The sequence below is a fragment of the Grammomys surdaster genome, unplaced genomic scaffold, assembly GCF_004785775.1.
Source record: "Grammomys surdaster isolate TR1022 unplaced genomic scaffold, NIH_TR_1.0 143, whole genome shotgun sequence".
NCBI lineage: Eukaryota > Metazoa > Chordata > Mammalia > Rodentia > Muridae > Grammomys > Grammomys surdaster.
This window is the reverse complement of record NW_021604601.1, coordinates 4,255,746-4,276,249: the sequence shown is the minus strand read 5'-3', so window position 1 is coordinate 4,276,249 and position 20,504 is coordinate 4,255,746. Positions and strand designations below refer to the sequence as shown.

The 20,504-nt window shown below is 40.1% G+C and overlaps 1 protein-coding gene across 1 annotated transcript in view; it reads right to left on the bottom strand.

Moving 5' to 3' along the window:
- Window positions 1–20,504, bottom strand: part of Esr1 (estrogen receptor 1) — a 352,705-nt gene that overhangs the window by 107,542 nt on the left and 224,659 nt on the right. Inside the window, exon 5 of the mRNA XM_028764359.1 lies at window positions 17,766–18,101. Within this exon, the coding sequence (XP_028620192.1) occupies window positions 17,766–18,101 (336 nt within the window). The remainder of the gene's footprint in view (window positions 1–17,765; window positions 18,102–20,504) is intronic.

Below are 20,504 nucleotides of genomic sequence, written 5' to 3'. Positions count from 1 at the left end.
CTGATTAATGGGCTATTCAAAGACGGAAGAAGCAAGCCAAGCCCCACAGTTCAGACGGCAATGCCTGAAGGAAGGTATTTCCTCCTGAGCATATTAGTCCTAGGATGGCCAGTGCGTACATCAGAGAGTATTTCCAGCTACACATTCAGTTCAGTGGTACAAGCACTCCTCACTGCGCCCTGGCATCTCCTGGGTCTATGGATCTTGGAGTAGCAACACCCCTTGAAGCTACATTCTCTTTAACAACAAGTAGCTTGCGCTCTCTCTCTCTCTCTCTCTCTCTCTCTCTCTCTCTCTCTCTCCCTCTCTCTCTTTCTCTCCCTGCCTCAGAAAATTTACCTCTTTCAATAGAAACAGTAAGACTCACTTCCAGTTCAACATTTTTGGAACTCCCTAGCAGGACAAAACAAAGATCATACTAACATGTCATGTAACATGTCATGTCAGAATATCAAAAATATACATCCTTAGCAGGAAAGCTGCATTTCTGAAGCATAGTGTGGTGATACTTTCTGAAGACAGGTATGTAAAAACTTTTGTTCCACCCTTATTTTCTGAACACTTTTTCCTCAGCAGAGAACTTATAGTTACATGTGAATGTGTGTATTTTCATTCATGATATGATTTTTTTTAGAAATATGTCCACAGTACAATCATATCTGTTTATTTAAGCCCTCAAAGACAGCCCTCCTTCCTTGTGATGGTCAAATGTGACTTCCTGTGATACTTATTGAGTAAGGAAATGAAGTAGAATCCCATGGTGGCCTTACAACCACAGTCAGGAACCAAAATGCCCTGTGATTTCTCAATGCCTGGCTTATTTGGGAAACTAACTGTCTACATATTTCTGCTTCTTTATCCATAAAACGGCCTTAGGAGTAGTAGGAAACTTCAGATATGTTTTGAGGATAATAAACAATACAAGGTAGCCTTTGTCCCGAGCCATGAGCTTACTATGGATTCTCTCTCTCTCTCTCTCTCTCTCTCCCTCCCTCCTTCCCTCCCCCCCCCTCTCTCTCTCTCTCTCTCTGTGTGTGTGTGTGTGTGTGTGTGTGTGTATGTATTCACGAGTGTGTGCAGGCACATGTGCATCCTGGTACATGTGCGTGTGGCAGACAGGGAACAACTTCAAGTATCATTTCATAGGAGCCATTGACATTGTTTCTCTTGTGACAAGGTTTCTCTCACAGGCCTGGAACTCAGCAGATAAGCTAGGCTGGCTGGTCTTTGGACCCTTAACTCTGTCTGCCTCCACGCCCCAGAGCTGAGATTACAAGACTGCATAATTCTGACATGGGGTTTGAACTCAGATCCTCATGTTTACATGGCAAGAACCTTATAGGCTGAGTTACCAGCCTAGCTTTGAACTTAAGTTTTGATTTTTTTTTTATGGATGACAGTGAAATTATGACATTTTTACGTTCATTTAAACTGAGATTTACATACATTTACATTGAATTTACATTGTTACTCACTGAGTGGGATATCCTATTATTAAATTATTTCTTAAACTTTACAATAGTAAACATAATGTCACTACTGTTACATGAGTTCAGATTCATTTATGCGAATTAAAACATATTTTACGTTCTGCCTGAGCTGCTGTCATTTGGAGCTTGCTGTTCTATGTGTTCGGTTTTAATACTCAGTCAGTTGTGCTCACTATAGGATTCATTCTTCAATAGATACTTTCCCTTGCATGTATATTCTTCCTCTACCTCATCTGAATATTTGTATGGATGAATACATTAAGCTTAAGTCAGATATGTTCAAGAATTCAACTGTGACCCAAATCTTGTTAATGTTGACGTGGAAATTTAACAGGGGATTAGAGTTCAGCAAATATTCTCTTTTTTCATTATCATAGTACATTGTCAAAACAAATGAAAACAGAGAATCAATGGTCAAACTTGAATTAGCTCTGCATAGTGGTAAGACAATTATTTTAAAAGCAAGAAATGAAATCTTGACAGCAGACCACATAATACAAATAAAAAGAAATATACATGCTGAGTTGAAGTTCTAGTGTTCTAAAAACTGGCTCCTCTAATACTTCTACAAAATTTTGGCTTATCTTATGATTTTGGTGTACTGTTTCTTAGTTGGACTCATAGTGGGTGTGGTACACACACATATAATCCCAGTACGTAACAAGTTGAGACAGGAGGATTGAAAATTCAGAGCCTGCCTAGGCAAAATACCAAGACACTCTTCTAAGCTAAGCAAGATGGCTCCATGGGTAGAGACACGTGAAACCAAGCTTGATGATTAGAGTTCAGTTCCTGAAACCCATATGGTGAAAGGAGAGAGATAACTCCCTCCAGATTATCCTCGGACCTCTACAGGCATACCATGGACTCCCCACCGCCACCTCACCACACACTAACCAAACAAACAAACAAATAATGCAAAACAAATTCTATTCAAAATTAATTATAGCAAAAACACAAAACCAGCAACAGGGGTAACTGCTACTATTGGCTGTACGCCTATACTTCCAGCTCTTGAGTTATGAAAGGCAGGGGAAGCTTGAGTTCAAGGCTAGCCTTGGCTACATACTGAGCTTGAGCTAGCTTGAAATATGAGATGCCCTGTCTCAAAAAGACAAAAATCAAACAGCACACACACACACACCCTTATGAGAAATCAATTTTTTTTGGCTTAAGCTTTACTGGTTTAGCCACTTGGAAGCTTGCAGGTTAGAGCTATTAAAGACATCCAACCACACTGCTGTGCCACAGTAGCCAATATCTGCCTCTTGAATGCATTTTCTTGTTTAAAAATGTCTTCCATTAGACATTCTTTTTTTTGGGGGGGGGGTTGTGGGTTTTTTTTCCGAGACAGTGTTTCTCTATGTAGCCCTGGCTGTCCTGGAACTCACTTTGTAGACCAGGCTGGCCTCGAACTCAGAAATCCACCTGCCTCTGCCTCCCAAGTGCCTGGGATTAAAGGCGTGCACCACCACTGCCCGGCTCCATTAGACATTCTTACAGTCAGTATATTGCACATAGTTCAAATAAACTAGACCAATAATGACTTTATCTATTGTGACCATCACCCCATGCTAAATATTGCTCTAAGTCATGTTACTACATGCGGGGCAAAACAGTTACAGACTCTGGAGTCACTTACCATGACTGCATGAGATCCAAACTGTATTACAGGCACGTATTAGACAGTAGTAGAACATTTTTGGTTTACTCTATTTTACCCATGTGACTGCAAGTCTCTTCAATTTGAAACCTTTTTAACGAGTTCAGTAAAGCCCTTCCACACACACACACACAAAAATCAAATATCACTCTATTCCATTTGAGGAAAATATTCCTTATAGGTGAGAGAAGAGAAACAGTGATATTTAGAACCTGAACCCATACTTCAGAATGGATCTTCCCACAGCCGAAGGCCTTGAGTGAGCTTTCTAAATTCAAACCATTGATCTCCTACTTTTGAATGGCCTGAGGAAATGGAGGCAAACATCCTGACCAGGTAAAATAAAAGATGTGGCAAAATGAAACAACACTAAGTTTCTCAAAAAGGGATTTGTCATGTCCAAAACTTTATTTTTCCCCCTTCGTACAAATACAAACATCCTACAGGAAAATATCACTAAGCCAATACTGCAAGGTTAAAAACAATACACAGAACCAGGTTTTACCTTAGGCCCTTTTAGAGTTACTTACACAATAACAGCCAGCTTAAGCTGCTTCAAGAATAGATTCCTGTGCCACGTTACAGCACGAGAAAGGCCCACCATTTTTATTAGATTTAATGTTTATGAAAATAATGGCCTAATGAATACACACACTGCCACAAAAGGAAGCTACACTTCCCTCCAGAGCAAGGCGCTGCCACCATTCTTAAGCAGCCAGGCATCTCTTCTCCTTGCTATTATGCTGGGGCTCTGCTGGATGCAGCTGAGCAATAAATGCTAGATTCAAATCACAAGGTCATTTGATCTTTTCAAATTAAATCACAGGGAGTTTGCCTCAAGAATTATTAAACAGTACTTAAGATTTAACACACCAAGCAATCAGATCACCAGGAAGAATGTTCCTAAAAGAAGTAACTGTTCAGGCTTGGGAGATAGCTTGGTAGGTGAAGTGCTCGATGCCAAGTCCTGGGCCAGGAGTTCAATTCCCAGCCCTTACAGAGAAAATCAGGTAGGGTGGTACATGCCTACAGTTCCAGCACCAGGTGGGTAGTGGTTGGGGCATCAGGGATAGGAGCTCATTGGTCAGGCATCCTAACCATCAGAAAGCTCCAGACCAGTAATAGACCCTTAAAATTTTAATCCTGCAAAAATTAAGTGGATGACTCTTAGCAAACAATCCCATGGTTAACTTCTGACTTTCATGTGCACATATGCTAACACATACATGTATCCACACACTCAATGCTCTCATACCACAACGTATCCATCCAAAGCTGAACAGGGACTAGGAGCATGGGTCAGTGGAAGACTGTGTGGTTAACACGTGCAAGGTCCCAAGTTCAACCCCAAACTCAATGAAAAGGCAAACTAGAGTGAGTTAGAGTTGAACACACTCTGTGGAAGAGTTTGGTTGCCCACAGAAGCAAAGCTCAAAGATTCCCTGCCTCTAGGAAAGGAGAAAGAGTTAAGAGTTAACATAGTCAATCATCCTGAAGAAATGGAATTTCAATACCAAGCAGTTCGTGACTCTGGTGAGATGGAATATCAATAACCTGAAGGCTGTGATATCTGCTGTCAATGTTCAAATACCACAAACCGGGGCGGGGAGGGGGAAAAGCAAAACAAAACAAAAAATTTACCACTACACTCTCTACCTCTTCATCCTCTGTATGGCCACAAGGGTTGAAGTGAGCCTTTGTTTTCCTAATGACTTTGACCTTTCATCTGTGACTCACCTGAGTGACCATCTGCTGTGGGAAAAAAAAGAAACAATATCTAAGCTCTGTCTCATTCAAGTCTAATGCTTGCTGATGGATTTCAATATTCAACCACTTCCTTGAGGCTGTGTATTTAGTAAGAAAAAAAAAGGCTTAACATGAATATTTTTAAGCTAGGGATGGGCGAACAGAAAATGGTAAGAAGTGTGCCAAAAGGAAACAGTCAAGTTTCTACTAGAGCCTAACACAATGAGTACAGTCAAACCCTTGACTCCTATAGAAAATGAACTTCAAGTCTCTTTGGTGAGGCTGTTGTTGTTGTTGTTGTTGTTGTTTTGTTTGTGGTGTTATAGGATATGTAGGTAGAATTGAGAAATAGTAAGTTCTTTTAATTCAACTCCAATAGAGATGTATTCTAGTGGACTCTCAGCTTCTTATCTTTCCTCTAACTTAGCTCACATGAGGGTCTCTCCTGTCTATAATTCTCCAGTGGTTAATCCTTTTAAAAAATACAAAAACTAACATTTGTCATCACTGGGGCATAAATTCCTTGCACATTAGGGAAATTCAAACCAGACTCAGTCAGCCATGGTGACACTGAATGTGCACGGGTTGGCCTTTGGAGTCTTAATAGACCAAGTTGTGATGCCAGAGATCTAGGCACACAAAAGGTTGAAGCCCCCAAATTTAGACTGATCAGCCCAGAAAGCTACTCAAAACCCAGAGAACTCACACAGCTTTAAACCCTCTAGGAACACAGAAGTCTGTAAACTGTCATCTTGTTAAAAAAACATCCGCTTGTCGAAAAAGATATTTCAATAAAAAAGAAAACATTTTTTTGTCACAAGGATACTTGTTTTATATGAATATCTGTCAGTTTTATTTAAGTGGAAGATACCTTTATATTATAATTTGACTCATTGGATATCAAAAATTTTGTACAATCATTTAATCTTTCATCACATTTTTTATTTATTGACTTGTATGTATGTATGTGCGTGTGTGTGTGTGTGTGTGTGTGTTTGCATGCACACACATGTGTGCACAGGCATACCATAGCACAAACGTGGAAGTCAAAGGACAACTCGAAGGATCAGTTTTCTCCTTCCACCATGTGCATTAAGGAGACCAAATTCAGCCCATCAATCTTGACAACAAGCACCCTTACCTGCTGAGTCATCTCACTAGCTTCTATATACATACAGTTTTTAAAAGCAAGTTAGTGGCTTAAACAAATTAAATTTGGACGGCAAAAAAAGCCAGCAACTTTCATTTGAAAGGAGAATTTCAACTACAGAATTGTCAAAACACAAACTGACAACAACTAGTGAGGAGGTCTTAAAGGACATTATTTTGCTATTCTAGAATCAGGTCAGTGATTCATCTGATGAAATGGAACACGCCACAATGGACCAAGAAGTAGAGGTGGGCTTTGTGGATAGACACAGGCAAAAGAAAGCATGGAGTAAAAAATGGTTTGTTCACTTCAAGGTTAGTCAAGGAGACAGAAAAATACCTGACTGGTTAGCATTAGATGATTTCAGTTTTACTTATTGAAAGAATTAAATAATGTAACCACTTATAGCAACAGGGTTTTAAGCAAAGGTTTTATGTAGACCAGGCTGACCTCAACCTCTAAGTTCAGGATGACCCAGAGCATTTGATCCTCCTGTCTCCACAACCCCAAGGCTGTGATTACAGGGGTACACCACTACTTCCAGTTTATACTGTGCTTGAGAATGAACCTAGCGGTCTATGCACTCTAGGCAGTCATTCTACTAAGTAAGCTACAATCCTTCCTGGAGTGTAAGCACCCAAGCAGGGGATATTGTTGGCACATCAATGGGAAGGAGCCTATTTGCATATTATTTCTTTCTCTCCTAATTTCTCAGAATCCCAAATAACAACTTGGTTTTGCTTTGTCTTTCATGGTGAATAACTCCATCTTTATTTTTGAGTCTTCATCTGCTGGGACCTACTGAGGGAGCATGGTCTAAAACAATGCCTTTCTGTAATATTCATTTAATAAATAAAGCATCCAGTAACAAACAAATCTACCATGAAGTAAACAAGAAAACAGTAAAGAGCTATCTTTGGGCTTTACATAACAGTTGACATAGTTGTGAAACGTACAACCAGTGCTGCTCTAGGGGGCAAACTCAATCTAGGACTACATTGGTAATAAAATGGTTAGTTTTTTGGGGGGAAAAACCCTAGAAGCTATGATGCTCCTTTAGGATAAAAAATGGGCAAAGAATTTTGGCAGAGAAAACAGGACGCAGATGATCAAGGACAGCAAAGTAAAATGCATGTACTATGGCTAGGCCAGAGGATCTCAAGTTCAACAGAAATAGCAAGTTCAGTAGAAATCACATAAGGGGCTACCAAGGTTAGTCTACAGCATGTAAGCCATGGGTTAGGAATCCCAAGGTGTCATTTAGTTCTGCATTTTTAAGCTCTGGAAAGCTTAAAATAGACACTACTATCTATTTTCTCAGAGATTTTAAAAGTATGATAATAAAGTCATAATGCCAAGTTTCTATTAACTGTTTTTCCACCTTTAATTACTGTCCACCTGAATCTAATAAGAAAAAAGTCTTTGCTAGAGTAATAAAGTTAAGATTATAACATGCTGTACTGGCGTAAAATTTAAATCCAATATGCTTACTGTTCTATGTTCTCCTTTCTGGCTCATTCACAGGCTTGTGTTCGGCTAACTTTCTTATACAGCCCAGAAATACCTGTCAAGGGAACTATATTGTCCACAGTAGGCTGGATCTTTTACATCAATGAACAATTAAGTAATCCCCCAAAGACAAGCTCTCTTAGGCTAATCTTATCTGGGTACTCCCTCAAATGAAACTTTCTTCTCCAGTAACCCTATGTTTTGTCGAGTTGGGAGCTAAAGCTAATTAAGAGAGGTGATATCTTTGTAAGAGGTAAATTTGGTTACAGAAACTTAGATACATGGGAGAAATGCATCATTATGTCATGGTTGTAGTTACCATTGGAAACATACAGCTGTCATTGGGACACATGAGACTGCCAGCAGCCACCAGAGGCACAGAAGTCAGACATGGAGCCTTTAAAGACAAGCTGGGCCTGTTGACCCATGATTTCAGATCATCAGTCTCTCAACTGTGAAGGCCTACATTTCTGTTCCAAACTGACTTGCTTGTGAAACTTGTTACAGGATCCACAGCAAAGTAATACAAGGAGTTGGGGATGAACCCAAGGCATGGCACATAGTAAGCAAATATTCCTAATAATGAATTGCACTTCCAGCCAAGTGTAGCACCTAGAGCAGTGGTTCTCAGATATGATTTTAGCAGCACTGTGTAAAATGAGTTGAAAAGAGAAGCATGAGAAAACACACACACACAAGTTACTACAGCTTTTTGTCATAGAGATATTGGGACTTAGATAAAGCTAGTGGCAATGGAATGGAGAAATAACATGTATTAAGTGTTCCAATGGTCCATGGTGACAAAGAAGTAGGCTAAGTTGGATGAACATGAAGAGTGGAGGCCTGGCAAGAACAGAGAACACCAGATGGAAAGATAGGAGGAACGGATCGTTCGTTTTCAGGTATGTTGGTGAAAGCGTGAGCTGCTACCCTGTAGGCAGTGGAAGGTAAAAGCTGAACACTCTGTTGTTTAGGACTTGAGACAGAGCCTAGTACTCACAGGGCTGAAGTGATGGATCAGGGTGTACAGGGATTTGCTGTCCATGCAGGAGCAAGTGTGGGGTGCACCTACAACAAATGGAAGAAGAGACAGGGGACGCCCGACACACCCCTTTTTCTCTCCTGGTAAACAAATGTTGTGCCTTATTAATACTGAGTCATCTAAATGATCTGACCACCAAGTACCAGGTCTGTGTGGTCTTACAAGAATCTCTCAAGTTTCAAGAATATGAATATGTACATGCATATGTGTGTATGCATTTTTATATTATAATATTATATATATATATATATACATATATATATATATATGAATAGATCTTATTCTGTTAAATAATTACATATGTAGACCAGTGGCCAAATGTTTTGCTTTATTTTCAAAGCTTTTGATCCATAAGGAAAAAACTAACAAAGCTCTTCAACTCTAAAAATCAGCTATGAAAAGCCCCTTAAATATACTTCTGCAGAAGGCTGCCATTTAATAAATGGAGTGGAAAGAGTAGAAACACGTGCATATGAAAGCAGCAGGTAAGGTCATTCTTTTGCTGGCTAAACTCTTCTACGAGCTATCTGCTAGGTAGAGCCATGAGATTGTTGCTGTTCTGAATCAGCTTCAAAGCCAGAAGTTAAGTGAGCCAAGGGAGTTGCGAATGCAGAGGAGAATCTATGCAGCACTAAATAATCAACCAAACCCATGTTAAAAGAGCCAAACATCTCTTTGTTCCTTTGGCCAAAAGTCAAGCTTGTGCTATGTAGCCAAGACTACCCTTGAACTCATAGCAATCCTCCTGTGTCAGTCTCTTCAGTGTTGAGATTACACACATGTGTTTCCGTGCTCATTCTACCCACTTTGTTGTTGTTGTTGTTGTTGTTGTTGCTGCTGCTGCTGCTGCTGTAGTTGTTGCTGTGGAGACAGGATCTTACTCTGTATGCTCTTATCCCAGGCTGGTCTTGAACTTACTATGTACCCTTGGCTGGCCATCCTTCTACTCCAACCTCCTGGATGCTGGAAATACGGATGTGAGCTATCCCATCTAACTTCCATTTTCTTCATGCCAATACTTATTTCCATGTATTATTTTATTTTATTCACTTAGAAATAAAAAGATTTTTAGAGTTGAAGAGCTTTCCCTAGGCAGGTGGTTCCTGGCTGTATAAAGGAATGAAAAGAAAGAAAGAAAGAAAGAAAGAAAGAAAGAAAGAAAGAAAGAAAGAAAGAAAGAAAGAAAGGAAGAAAGGAAGGAAGATAGGAGCGAGCTAAGGGTGGAGAATAACACTCTGCAATAGGTGACTTTTCTAACTTGTGTAAAGCTCCAGTTTCAATGCCCACCCAGGAACAACAACAACAAAGCAAAACGATATGCCTTCTATTACTATGCTTCATATTAATTTTCTAGGCTATCACACAAAATACCAAAAACTGCAGATTTTAAAACAGAAGTGTGTTGTCTCAGGCCTAGAGACAAGGTTTCTTGGTTAGCTTTATCAATGTGACACAGCCTAGAGTCTTCTGAGAACAAAGTCTCAATTAAGGACTTGCCTAGATCAGGATTGTTGTATGTGAACTTATCTGTGAGGGGTTGTCTTGATTGTTAATTGATGTAAGAGGAACCGTGGTAGGGAACCATTCCCTAGGCAGGTGGTTCCTGGCTGTATAAAGGAAAAGAAAGAAAGAAAGAAAGAAAGAAAGAAAGAAAGAAAGAAAGAAAGAAAGAAAGAAAGAAAGGAAGGAAGGAAGGAAGGAAGGAAGGAAGGAAGGAAAGAAGGAAGATAGGAGCGAGCTAAGGATGAAACAGGAAGCCAGTAAGCAGTATTACTCCTCAGTTCCTGCCTCCACCTTCCTGCCCTGACTTCCCTCAATGATGGCCCAACCTGGAAGTATAAGCCTAACAAATCCTTTCCTCCCCTAAGCTGCTTTTGTCAGAATATTTTGTCATAGAAACAGAATAAAACTAGGACACTAGAAATTTAAGATCAAAATGTTATCAGGGCCATACTCTCTGAAACTTTCGGGTTAGAGTTCATTCTTGCCTCTTCTAGCTTCCAGTATCTGTTGGTGATCTTTGGTGATCTCTGGCTTACAATAAACACATGTCAGCTGTCCAGTTCACATATTCAAACAAGAAGGAAGTTGGAGGTGATGGATACCTTACTATCCTCTCCCTGTGTCTACTTGCATCATACACACAAACACACACACACTCATACACATATGCATGCACATGCACATAAACACAGACACATCTAAGTCAATGTCCAACGGCCCTTTTACAAGGATGTCAATCATCTTCTCTTACAGATCACACATATGAACTCATTGGATCTCAGCTACTTCTTCTAAGTAAGATCACAGCCTGAGATATGCGGATCTAGGCCTTCAATATGTGTTTCTGAGAGAATACAACTCCACACAGTATAAGAGTAACATTTATTTAAGCACTTAAAAGGTTAGATGCTACCCATCCTCTTTGGAAATGGCAATTCTGCAACCAACAGTCCCTGAAGTGTGGCTGGGGACGCCCAGAACCCTTAGCTGTGGTACACAGGTATTCAAATTCTGTGGCTTTCCAGTCTCTTTGACACTAGAGTTTGTGGCAAACGATCCAGTTGGGAACAATCTCAACATGAGAAAGGCACTTTCAAAGGCTTCAGATATCTGGTCCTGAAATATCTATGTCAGTATGAGGGTTATACATGAAAGACAGATCAGGCAGGCAGCTGATCCCCTTGAGTTTTACCTGGCATTTAAACAGGATCAGTAGGGAGCTGGGATGAACTGATCAGGATTAAAGCTGTGCACTACAGCCAAGGGTACTGTACTAACAGTGAGGAGATACTAGCCTAACCATGGAGATCTCTGTATAGAACAGTTCCAAATCCTAAGCGGGTCTTGCCCTTAGTAACAGCATCTGTCATCTCTCTGGGATGACACCCATACTTTTATGCCACATCCTGTTTCATCGCCATGCCATTTTCTCAACGTGGTAGAATCCTGCAACAGCCTGAGGGCAGGGTCTGCTGGTCTGATTATAACTTGGCATATCGCCAAGTCCCTGGACCGCGCAGGAGACTCCTGGAATAGAAAGTGCTGCTCACTCCCGATCCCGGGACAGTGGTGCTGAGCTCTTTCCCTTCCCTCTTGTCCTTACCCACCTCGCTTTCCAGTACACCTCATCTATTATAGACAACTGACACCTGTCAGGGTTCTCAAGGCTCATGTCTGTGTACTCTTCAAATCCCTCCACCCCTTTCAGTAATAAAGGATGGAAACTGGGTCTCGCTGTGGTAGCTGCCATAGCTGCCATGTAGATGTTATTCTATCAGGTAGACTCTGAAGGGATGTATAAAGAGGATCACCCCATCCCCATAGAGTGGTCCTAGTTAATGGGAAAACTGAGTGCTTGACAGGGCTAGAATTTCTTAAAATTAGAAGGTTCCAAAGTCACCTTTCATCTGTCCATTTATTTTTGTGTTTCCAGATTTCTGTTCCTTGCTAATGTGAATGACAAGGGTGAGCATTAGGGATAGGGATGCTGATCACTAGGTTCCTGGAGACATCCTGAGTTATGGGGTGGTCTAGACAACCATACTCTCTTGGAGATGACCCAGAACTTAATGAACAGCCGTACATGGGGCTTAAATCAGACATACCCATAAAAGAGATCCACTCCTTCTGTGTCTAAAGGTGAGTAAGTAGGGAAACAAAGCAAAATGGTGTGGAGTGGGACTCTCTAAAAGAGGGAACTCATACCTATTTGCACAGGGAGAGCCCAGGGGGAAAGTCGGAAGTGTGCTGGTGTGTGAGGGAGATTAGTTAAGGCAGCAAGTCTTCATGAACTCAAATTCCAAGCCATTTGTTTTCTTCCTGCTCCTTCTTGGGCCAGGTCTTCAGCCCATCTCCTAAGCCCATGATTAATCATCAGCCTCATCAGACATCCAGTAGCAGTCATTAGGAGCAACATATCTACCCAAATCATCATTCAGTATAGGAAACTAGAGAACAATCTTTAACAACTAAACTGATTTTGAGACATATGTTTCAATAAAGTTTAAGAAGGGTTTAATTTATAAGTCAAAATGGCATGGCTGTGGCACACATGACTTCCCAACATCTTTAGTTATGAGATCAAGGCAGTTTAACATTTTAGTATAGGTTGGAAAGTGTGCTCCCAAGACCCCAACTTCAGCTGAGGTCCTATTGACAGTTGATAGCTGTCACAAAAGAAAGTCATTTTTCTTTAAGGAATATGGTCACTGGTCAGTTTCTCATGCATTAATGAGTAAAGCCCCATAACCAGTTGCATATGGGCTACACTAATTGAGCTAAGTGGCTTAAAATAATTCATCAATTTACTATAAAAGGTGATTGTAAAATTGGGAGGGAGATGTGTGGGGGTCCTGGAAAGAGTTGAAGGGGTGGTGAGTGGTAGATATCTTCCAGATAGTATATGCATGAGTGAAGTCTTCAAAGAATAAGTAAAAATGAAAAATTAAAGCAAACTTCCCTCCATAGTTACACTAAAAATAGCTATTATTGAAGAATTACCGTGCACACAATGAAGAGCAAGGTTCTACAGCTAAACATTAAGATTCAAAACCACCCTGTGGTTTTTGTCTTTCTCAAACATTGTGCACTCAATTTCTCTTCAGTGGCTCCTAGCCCCAGATCTTCATGTATGAGTGTATAACCAAGAGTAATTACAGAAACCAAGAAAGCAAGAAGGGATAATAGAGTCAAGGGGGGTCTTGGAGAGGGAGATACAAAGAGTAGGATGCAAGTGATTTGAAAGGGGAAATGGGAAAAGAATGAGCTTTAATGAGGGAATTAGAGGTCAATACAGAAGGAGGCAGAAGAGACTGAAACAACAGTAAAGATGTCTGAAAAAAATCTATAAGAATCTACTACTTATTTACCTAAAATTGAGTTAAGTAAAAGTAAATCTGCATATACGTATATGCTTCAAGTGAAAATTTCCAATAGAGACTCACAATACTAACAGTCTATCTGACAAAAATTATAATACCAGGCATAAGAAACCTCCTTTAGAGTTTTGGTCAGGGGGGTCTGAGAGAGTCACAAAACATGATAGACTATTGCCATTATCCCTGGTTGTCGCTCAGAAGTTGACAGTAAGTACCCATTGCTGAAGCTACCATGTGCTTCAGACACAGGATCCAAAGGATCCAAGCTGGATCTGACCTGAAAGGCTCCTCCCTGGGGAAAAGCTTTTAGGGAACCAGAAGCACCCTACAAACTTCCAAAAGAGGGAGGTCACCAGTAGTCCTAATGTGCTGTGATACCTATGAACCACAACAATGACCAGCATGGCACAATAACCTTAATGGTCACATAGTGGCACACGTATCATGGCTCTCTACTTGGATTTAACACATGCTCAACAAGAAGAAAACCATGCCTGGTATAAAACTCTAGCCAACTGGAGGAGATCCCACTACCACCACTTTTCTAATCCGACATCATTCCTAACTGCCTTCTAAATATTTGTCTTTATATTCACAGAGAAGCGTAGCCCTCTCACCCCTGATCGAAGAGATTGCTCTTTGTGACAGATGGAGACCATCACAGAAAACCACAGCCAATCAAAATGCAAAGAACAAGTGACTGTGTGGTGCCCAGCCCCAGCTGATGCTTCCACAACATAATTACTGAACATAGGAGTCTGGGAAAATTGAACACATGGAGATGGAAAGAGGAACCACAGGTCTGCTGTGAGGTTGTCTCCTGAAAATGACAGGGAAGCTACACCCATGAAGTCTCAACAATATGGCTGCCTAAACAAGACCTGAAGAACAACAAAGACACCAATAGACATGCTAACATGGAAAAAGGAAATGTTACTCACTGAGTTTCCACCCTAGACTAAGAACTACAGGCAATTATGGAATTAAGGCTGATAGCCAAACAAATAGTCTTCCCCTGGGTATAGATTCCCAATTGTTTATCCAATGCCAAGTGGTCAGCTCTGAAGTCATGTATCTATAAGAAACAGTATAGAGATTGAGAAGGTTGTGCAAATATTAGGTGTAAGTAGATAGGTAGGTAGATGACAGATACGTAGATGATAATAGACAGACAGACAGACAGACAGACAGAGATAGACAGAGATAGATAGATAGATAGATAGATAGATAGATAGATAGATAGATAGATGGATGGATGGATGGATGGATGGATGGATGGATGGATGGATAGATAGATAGATAGATAGATAGATAGATAGATGATAAATTGACTTAAGAACAATTAAAGAATAAAAAACTATGAATTTGGAATGAGAGGTGTTGAAGGGAAGAAAGGGTAGAGAAAATAATATAGCCATACTTAAACGTCAAAACAATAAAACTATTTTTTAAAAGTTTTCTGCAGACCTGGAAAGATAAGAGGCATCCCTTTTCTCACAGCACGGCTCTTTAGACATGGCGATAGGAAACATTAACCCTTTACAGTTTTCATCGTCTCCCATCGTGTATATTTTTAAATTATTTCTTTGGAGAGCACAATGCAATTACATCATTTTCCCAACCTCTGTTTCCTCCCTCCAAGCCTCCCTAAATCCCCCTCTGGCCTCTTCCAAATCCAAATCACTTCACTGGTTCCGTTGCTATTGTCCTTCCTAGCCATGGTTTTCTTTCTCTTTTTGAAATTGCCATTATCATCCCTAAATTATCACCTCATAAATGTGGCATTGCCTACACCAGCTCTTTAGTGTGAACTATTGTTTTAAATGACAGAGGTATTTGGGTATATAAAAACTTTTGGAAATTCAACTTCCACTGTGAATTTCCACAGTCATCTTCAGAGTTCCTCCTGAAGGTCTTTGGTCTTTTTTTTTTTTTTTTTTGTCATTTTAAATCAATAGCTATTTTCATTCTGTTTCTCCCAGACAAGTAGGCTTTAGGCTTACAATAGCTGCATTTTAATGGTACACACACACACACACACACACACACACACAGAGAGAGAGAGAGAGACAGAGACAGAGACAGAGACAGAGACAGAGAGACACAGAGAGACAGAGACAGACAGACAGACTGACAGAGACAGAGAGGAAGACATAGACAGAGAGACAGAAAACCTTGTGTCACTTCATGACAGGGATACATCAGAGAAATGCATGCCTGGGTGGATCTGTTAATTCTCTACAAACTAACCCATATAACACATAGACCCACCACCAATGAGCTCTGCCTCCATCCTATATAACATTCAGACCACCATCAACGACACCTGCCCTCGCTCTGACCCATAGACCTTACAGACCTAACACCATTGACAAGGCCTGTTGCAATGCAAAATGTTGTTACAGGGCACATGACTGTACATAATTGCATTATGCTTCTATAATTCTTTTATTCTAAGGGACCAATAAACAAAATATAATTTATCCCAAAGATGCTGGGCACTTTGAATTAGCATAAAGACATTTAAGAGTAGTTTTCCTAGATATTTTATTAGCACACATGTCTAATTCTGAGTTTAACAATGGAATAACTAAACTTGAACATAGCATCTTTTTACCCTTGACTTCTATTTTAATACTAAATAGAGATTGTTTTCATAAATCTTCCGTCAATGAGTAATATACTTGAACTTATTCAGGCTAAAGCAGGATGATAAGGATAGTCCTCATCTGCCAGGACTATCTAGGAAGTGCCCTGACATAAAACCACAGTATAAACAACAAAATATCAATTACAAAATGGTGAGATGTGACTTTACAGATTAAAATGAAAAATATGTGCTTAGGTTCAGCTATATCCATAGTTTGGCTCTGGAACTAGTATTTTCAGGATCTCATAAGAAATATGTTTACAGAATTATAAAAACTTAACAGCAACCCAGAACTGGTTCTCAGGGGTATGACCATTAAATCTTTTGTAGAGTTCTTTCTTTTCTTTTCACTCAAAGTATAAAAACAGATATAAACTTCGAGAAAAAACATATAGTCTCACATAATTGCAATCCTGAGGTATTTGTATCTGTCTCATGAAACAATGCTAAAATGTCTAGGCACTCAATAAAATATTCAGTTCCTCAGATGGTCAAGAATTTTTGCCCAATAGAACTATCATCAAAACTTGAATTATTTTCTATCTATCCTACTTTTTCATATACTCTGATCTCTCCTACCCAAACCACCCAAACAGATGCTCTGTAATAAGTTTGGATCATTATACTACTGCCTACCTACTCAAAGTACAACAGGTTTATATGTGGATTTATGCAAATGCATTAAGATTCCCCAAGGGGAGATCCACATTAACTTAGAGTCTCTCAGTGACTCTGGAAATCAAGGCCCCAAATACCACATGCATATTAATTTTATTTTTAAAAAAAGATAACATATCCATGTGTCACAGAAAATACCTTCAGATCTATTGAAGCCCAAGGAGAAAAAGCTATATTTACATCCCCCCATTGATTTAATCTATAAGCCAGAAAACAGACTCCACCCCTTCTTGCTTCAGCACAGACTTCTGCATATGAAATCCATTAGTTGAGGCATGGGACAGTCTTGTTCTCGTCATAGCTAGGATCCTTCTCTTAAACAAGAACAGTCAAGAGCCATAAAAGCAGCACTTGAGAGGCTAATAAGAGAAGCAGAGTGTCGCTTTGGCTTCTGGAACTTTCTAAAAGCTCCCCAGGACATTGTTGCATTTGTTTTGCCACTGTATTTTTGTTTCTCTGAACAAACCATGCAGAAAACAAACGGAATAAGTAATTGTAGAATTGGCATTCTACCAATAGACTATCGGCCCCTTACTGTGTGCCAATATTTGACAAAGAGATTATTTATGGAAAAATTGCTTCTCAATAAAGGTGTTTTGAAGGATAGGATTAGAAATAAAAACAATTCCATAGATCCCTGAGCATTAAGTACTTTTAATACGTGATATCTGCATGACAGTACATAGTTGCGTGTGGCATATAGTGTTCATCCAAGTCTTTTAAGAAGACTGGCCAAAAATAGTACGTCCAAGATTTTAGTCTGCTGGACATTTATTTTTAAAGGCTATTTCCTAGGTTTCAAGAGAAATATAGTGGGTTAATATTGACAATTGACAAACCCCAGTATAGCCTTCTCCCTAATCACACAGCACAGTACTACTTTGCCCCGACAGTACCACAGCCAACTGTTGAAAAGTTGTTCACTCATAATATAGAAGTAGAGTTCAGCATTCTTACCTGGCACTCTCTTTGCCCAGTTAATCATATGAACCAGCTCTCTGTCTGCCAGGTTGGTCAATAAGCCCATCATCGAGGCTTCACTGAATGGTCTAGAAGGATCATATTCAGAATAGATCATGGGTGGTTCAGCATCCAACAAGGCACTGACCATCTGGTCAGCTGTCAAGGACAAGGCAGGGCTATTCTTCTTAGTGTGCTTAATCACAAGAGGGCTTGGCCAAAGGTTGGCGGCCCTCATGTCTCCTGAAGCGCCCATTTCATTTCGGCCTTCCAAATCATCTCTCTGACGCTTGTGCTTCAGCATTCTCCCTCCTCGGCGGTCTTTCCGGATCCCTGAAAATGCAGAAGGATAAAGAACAAATTAGAGTACCATTTTTACCCATAAACTTCAGGACAAACACCATCTTCCAAGATGACAGCACTTTATTTCATTAAAATAAGTACTGACGGCACCTGCAATCTTGTGTTGCGTAATTGTCTCTTCAAATAGAAAAAAAAAAAGGAACAGCATTGACTTGTGGCATTTGTTGGCATTCATGGGGTAAATAATTTCAATATAACAAATCTCAAGTCACTTACTAATATCAAGATCTGTACAAGCACCTGAGAATTTAACAATAGAAGTTTGTAAGTAAGTAGTAGTTGTCTCTAACATACTAGTAATTTTGTGTGTCTGCGTGTGTGCATATGTATCTGTATACATGTATGTATATGTGAAAGCATATACATAGCACAGCAGCTACAAAAATAGTAGGTAGCTTTCTTTTGAAAAGTTAAAGTGTGGAGAGACGGCTCACTGAGAGATGGCAGCTGAGAAGACTTATTGCTTTGCAGTGGACCAGGGTTCAGCTCCCAGACCAACACTGTGGCTTATAGTGGTTTGTCACTCCAGGTCTAGGAGATCAAATGACCTCTTTTTATCTCCATGGGCACCAGGCATGTATGTGATGTATCGACATACATGCAGGCAAAGCATCCATACAAAATAAATAAATCTTTAAAAAATACTTTTAAATTAAATATAAAACTATTATTCCATCCCGGCATCTCATTCCTAGCCAGATGGCCAAAGAAAACCAAGCCAGTATGTTGATGAGATGTTTGTATCACTATGTCTGTTACAGCACTGTTCACAATCTCCCCAAGAAATAGAGGCAAAATAAGAGTCCATAAATGGTGGAACTGATGTAATACCCCAAGAAATAGAGGTAACGTCCATAAACTGATGAACTAATGAACAAATACAGTACCCTACCCTAAGAAATAGAGACAGTGTTAAGTGCCCATAAACTGAGTAATGAATGCAGCACCCCAAGCTTTAGAGGCAATGTAAGTACCCATAAACTGAGGGACGAATAAAGAAAATGTGGTGCCTATACATCACAGAACACTATTCAGCCATAAAAAGGAGTGATATTCTGTCATCGTAATAAACTGGGTGGGGCTGGAAGATGGTGTGTTAGGTGAACAGCCCCTCCTACACAATGTCAATAGTCATTCCAGACACTGAGATCAGAATGGCTGGTCCAAGAAGCCGGGAGAGTGGGGGTGAAGAAAGCATGGAGTAAGTGTAGCCAGGTTACATTTTCAATCACACAAGAGAAGTAAGCTCCGGGGTCCTGTTGCACAGAGTAGTGACCAGATAATGAAGACCCAACTGTGTGCTATAAAGAAGCTAAAAACCATTAATAATCAGTACAGAGACATGATCAGCCTATGAGGAAACTGAGATGCTTGCCCTGGTGTGCACATTACATCATGTACTGAAATAGTACATTGTTCTTTGTGTACATATACATATACATACATACATACATACATATATATATATATATATATATATATATATATATATGTTAAAACCAGACAACATCGTATGTGAGTGTGTCATGTTTCTGTGCATGCACCCATGAGTGTGCATGTGTACATGGAGGCCAAGGTCAATGTCAAGTGTGCCCAGTCACTCTGCCTTATTTTTCCATGTCAGAGTCTCTCACTGAACCTGGAGCTTATTGATTTATCTAACCTGGCAGGTAAGAAGACCCCAGGGATGCTCCTGTCTCCACTTGCCCAGTGCTATGATCACAGGTGTGTGTGACAGCACCCAGCTTTTCCAGAATACCTGGGATCCCAACTCAGCATCCTTGTATTTCACAGCAAGCACCTTACCTGCTAACTGAAATCACAGCCCTTCAGCTAAGTTTGGAAGCCTCCGAGATATTTTTATTAAATTAAGATAAAAACATTTACAAGGAGCTAGAGAGATGGCTCAACTGTTAAGAGCGCTGGCTGCTCTTGCAGGGGACTAAGTTTGCTTCCCACATGGCAGCTCACAATCAACCCTAAATCCAGTTCTACAGAAATTTCCAACACTCTTCTGGCCTCTGCAAACACTAGGAATATAAGCAATGCACATGCAGACAAAACACACACACAGAGAGAGACACATACGCACACACATTTCACTAGATAACTTCATCACCTAACAGATGCTTAGCTGTAGAGAGCCACAGATGCTGATCTGATGCAGTATGGTCCTAGACTCTGAGTCATCTCAGTTCAATTCTCATGGCTGCTGAGCTGTTTTATTAGGAGCTGGGCCAAGTCTGTCAGTGTCTTTAGCTACGAAATGGCCACAAATGCATTTTTGGAAATATGAAAGTTTTAAATAGTTTTCAAATAATCTTCTTCCAAAGGTTTACCCACCTGTGACTCTCACTAACTAAATTAGAGACG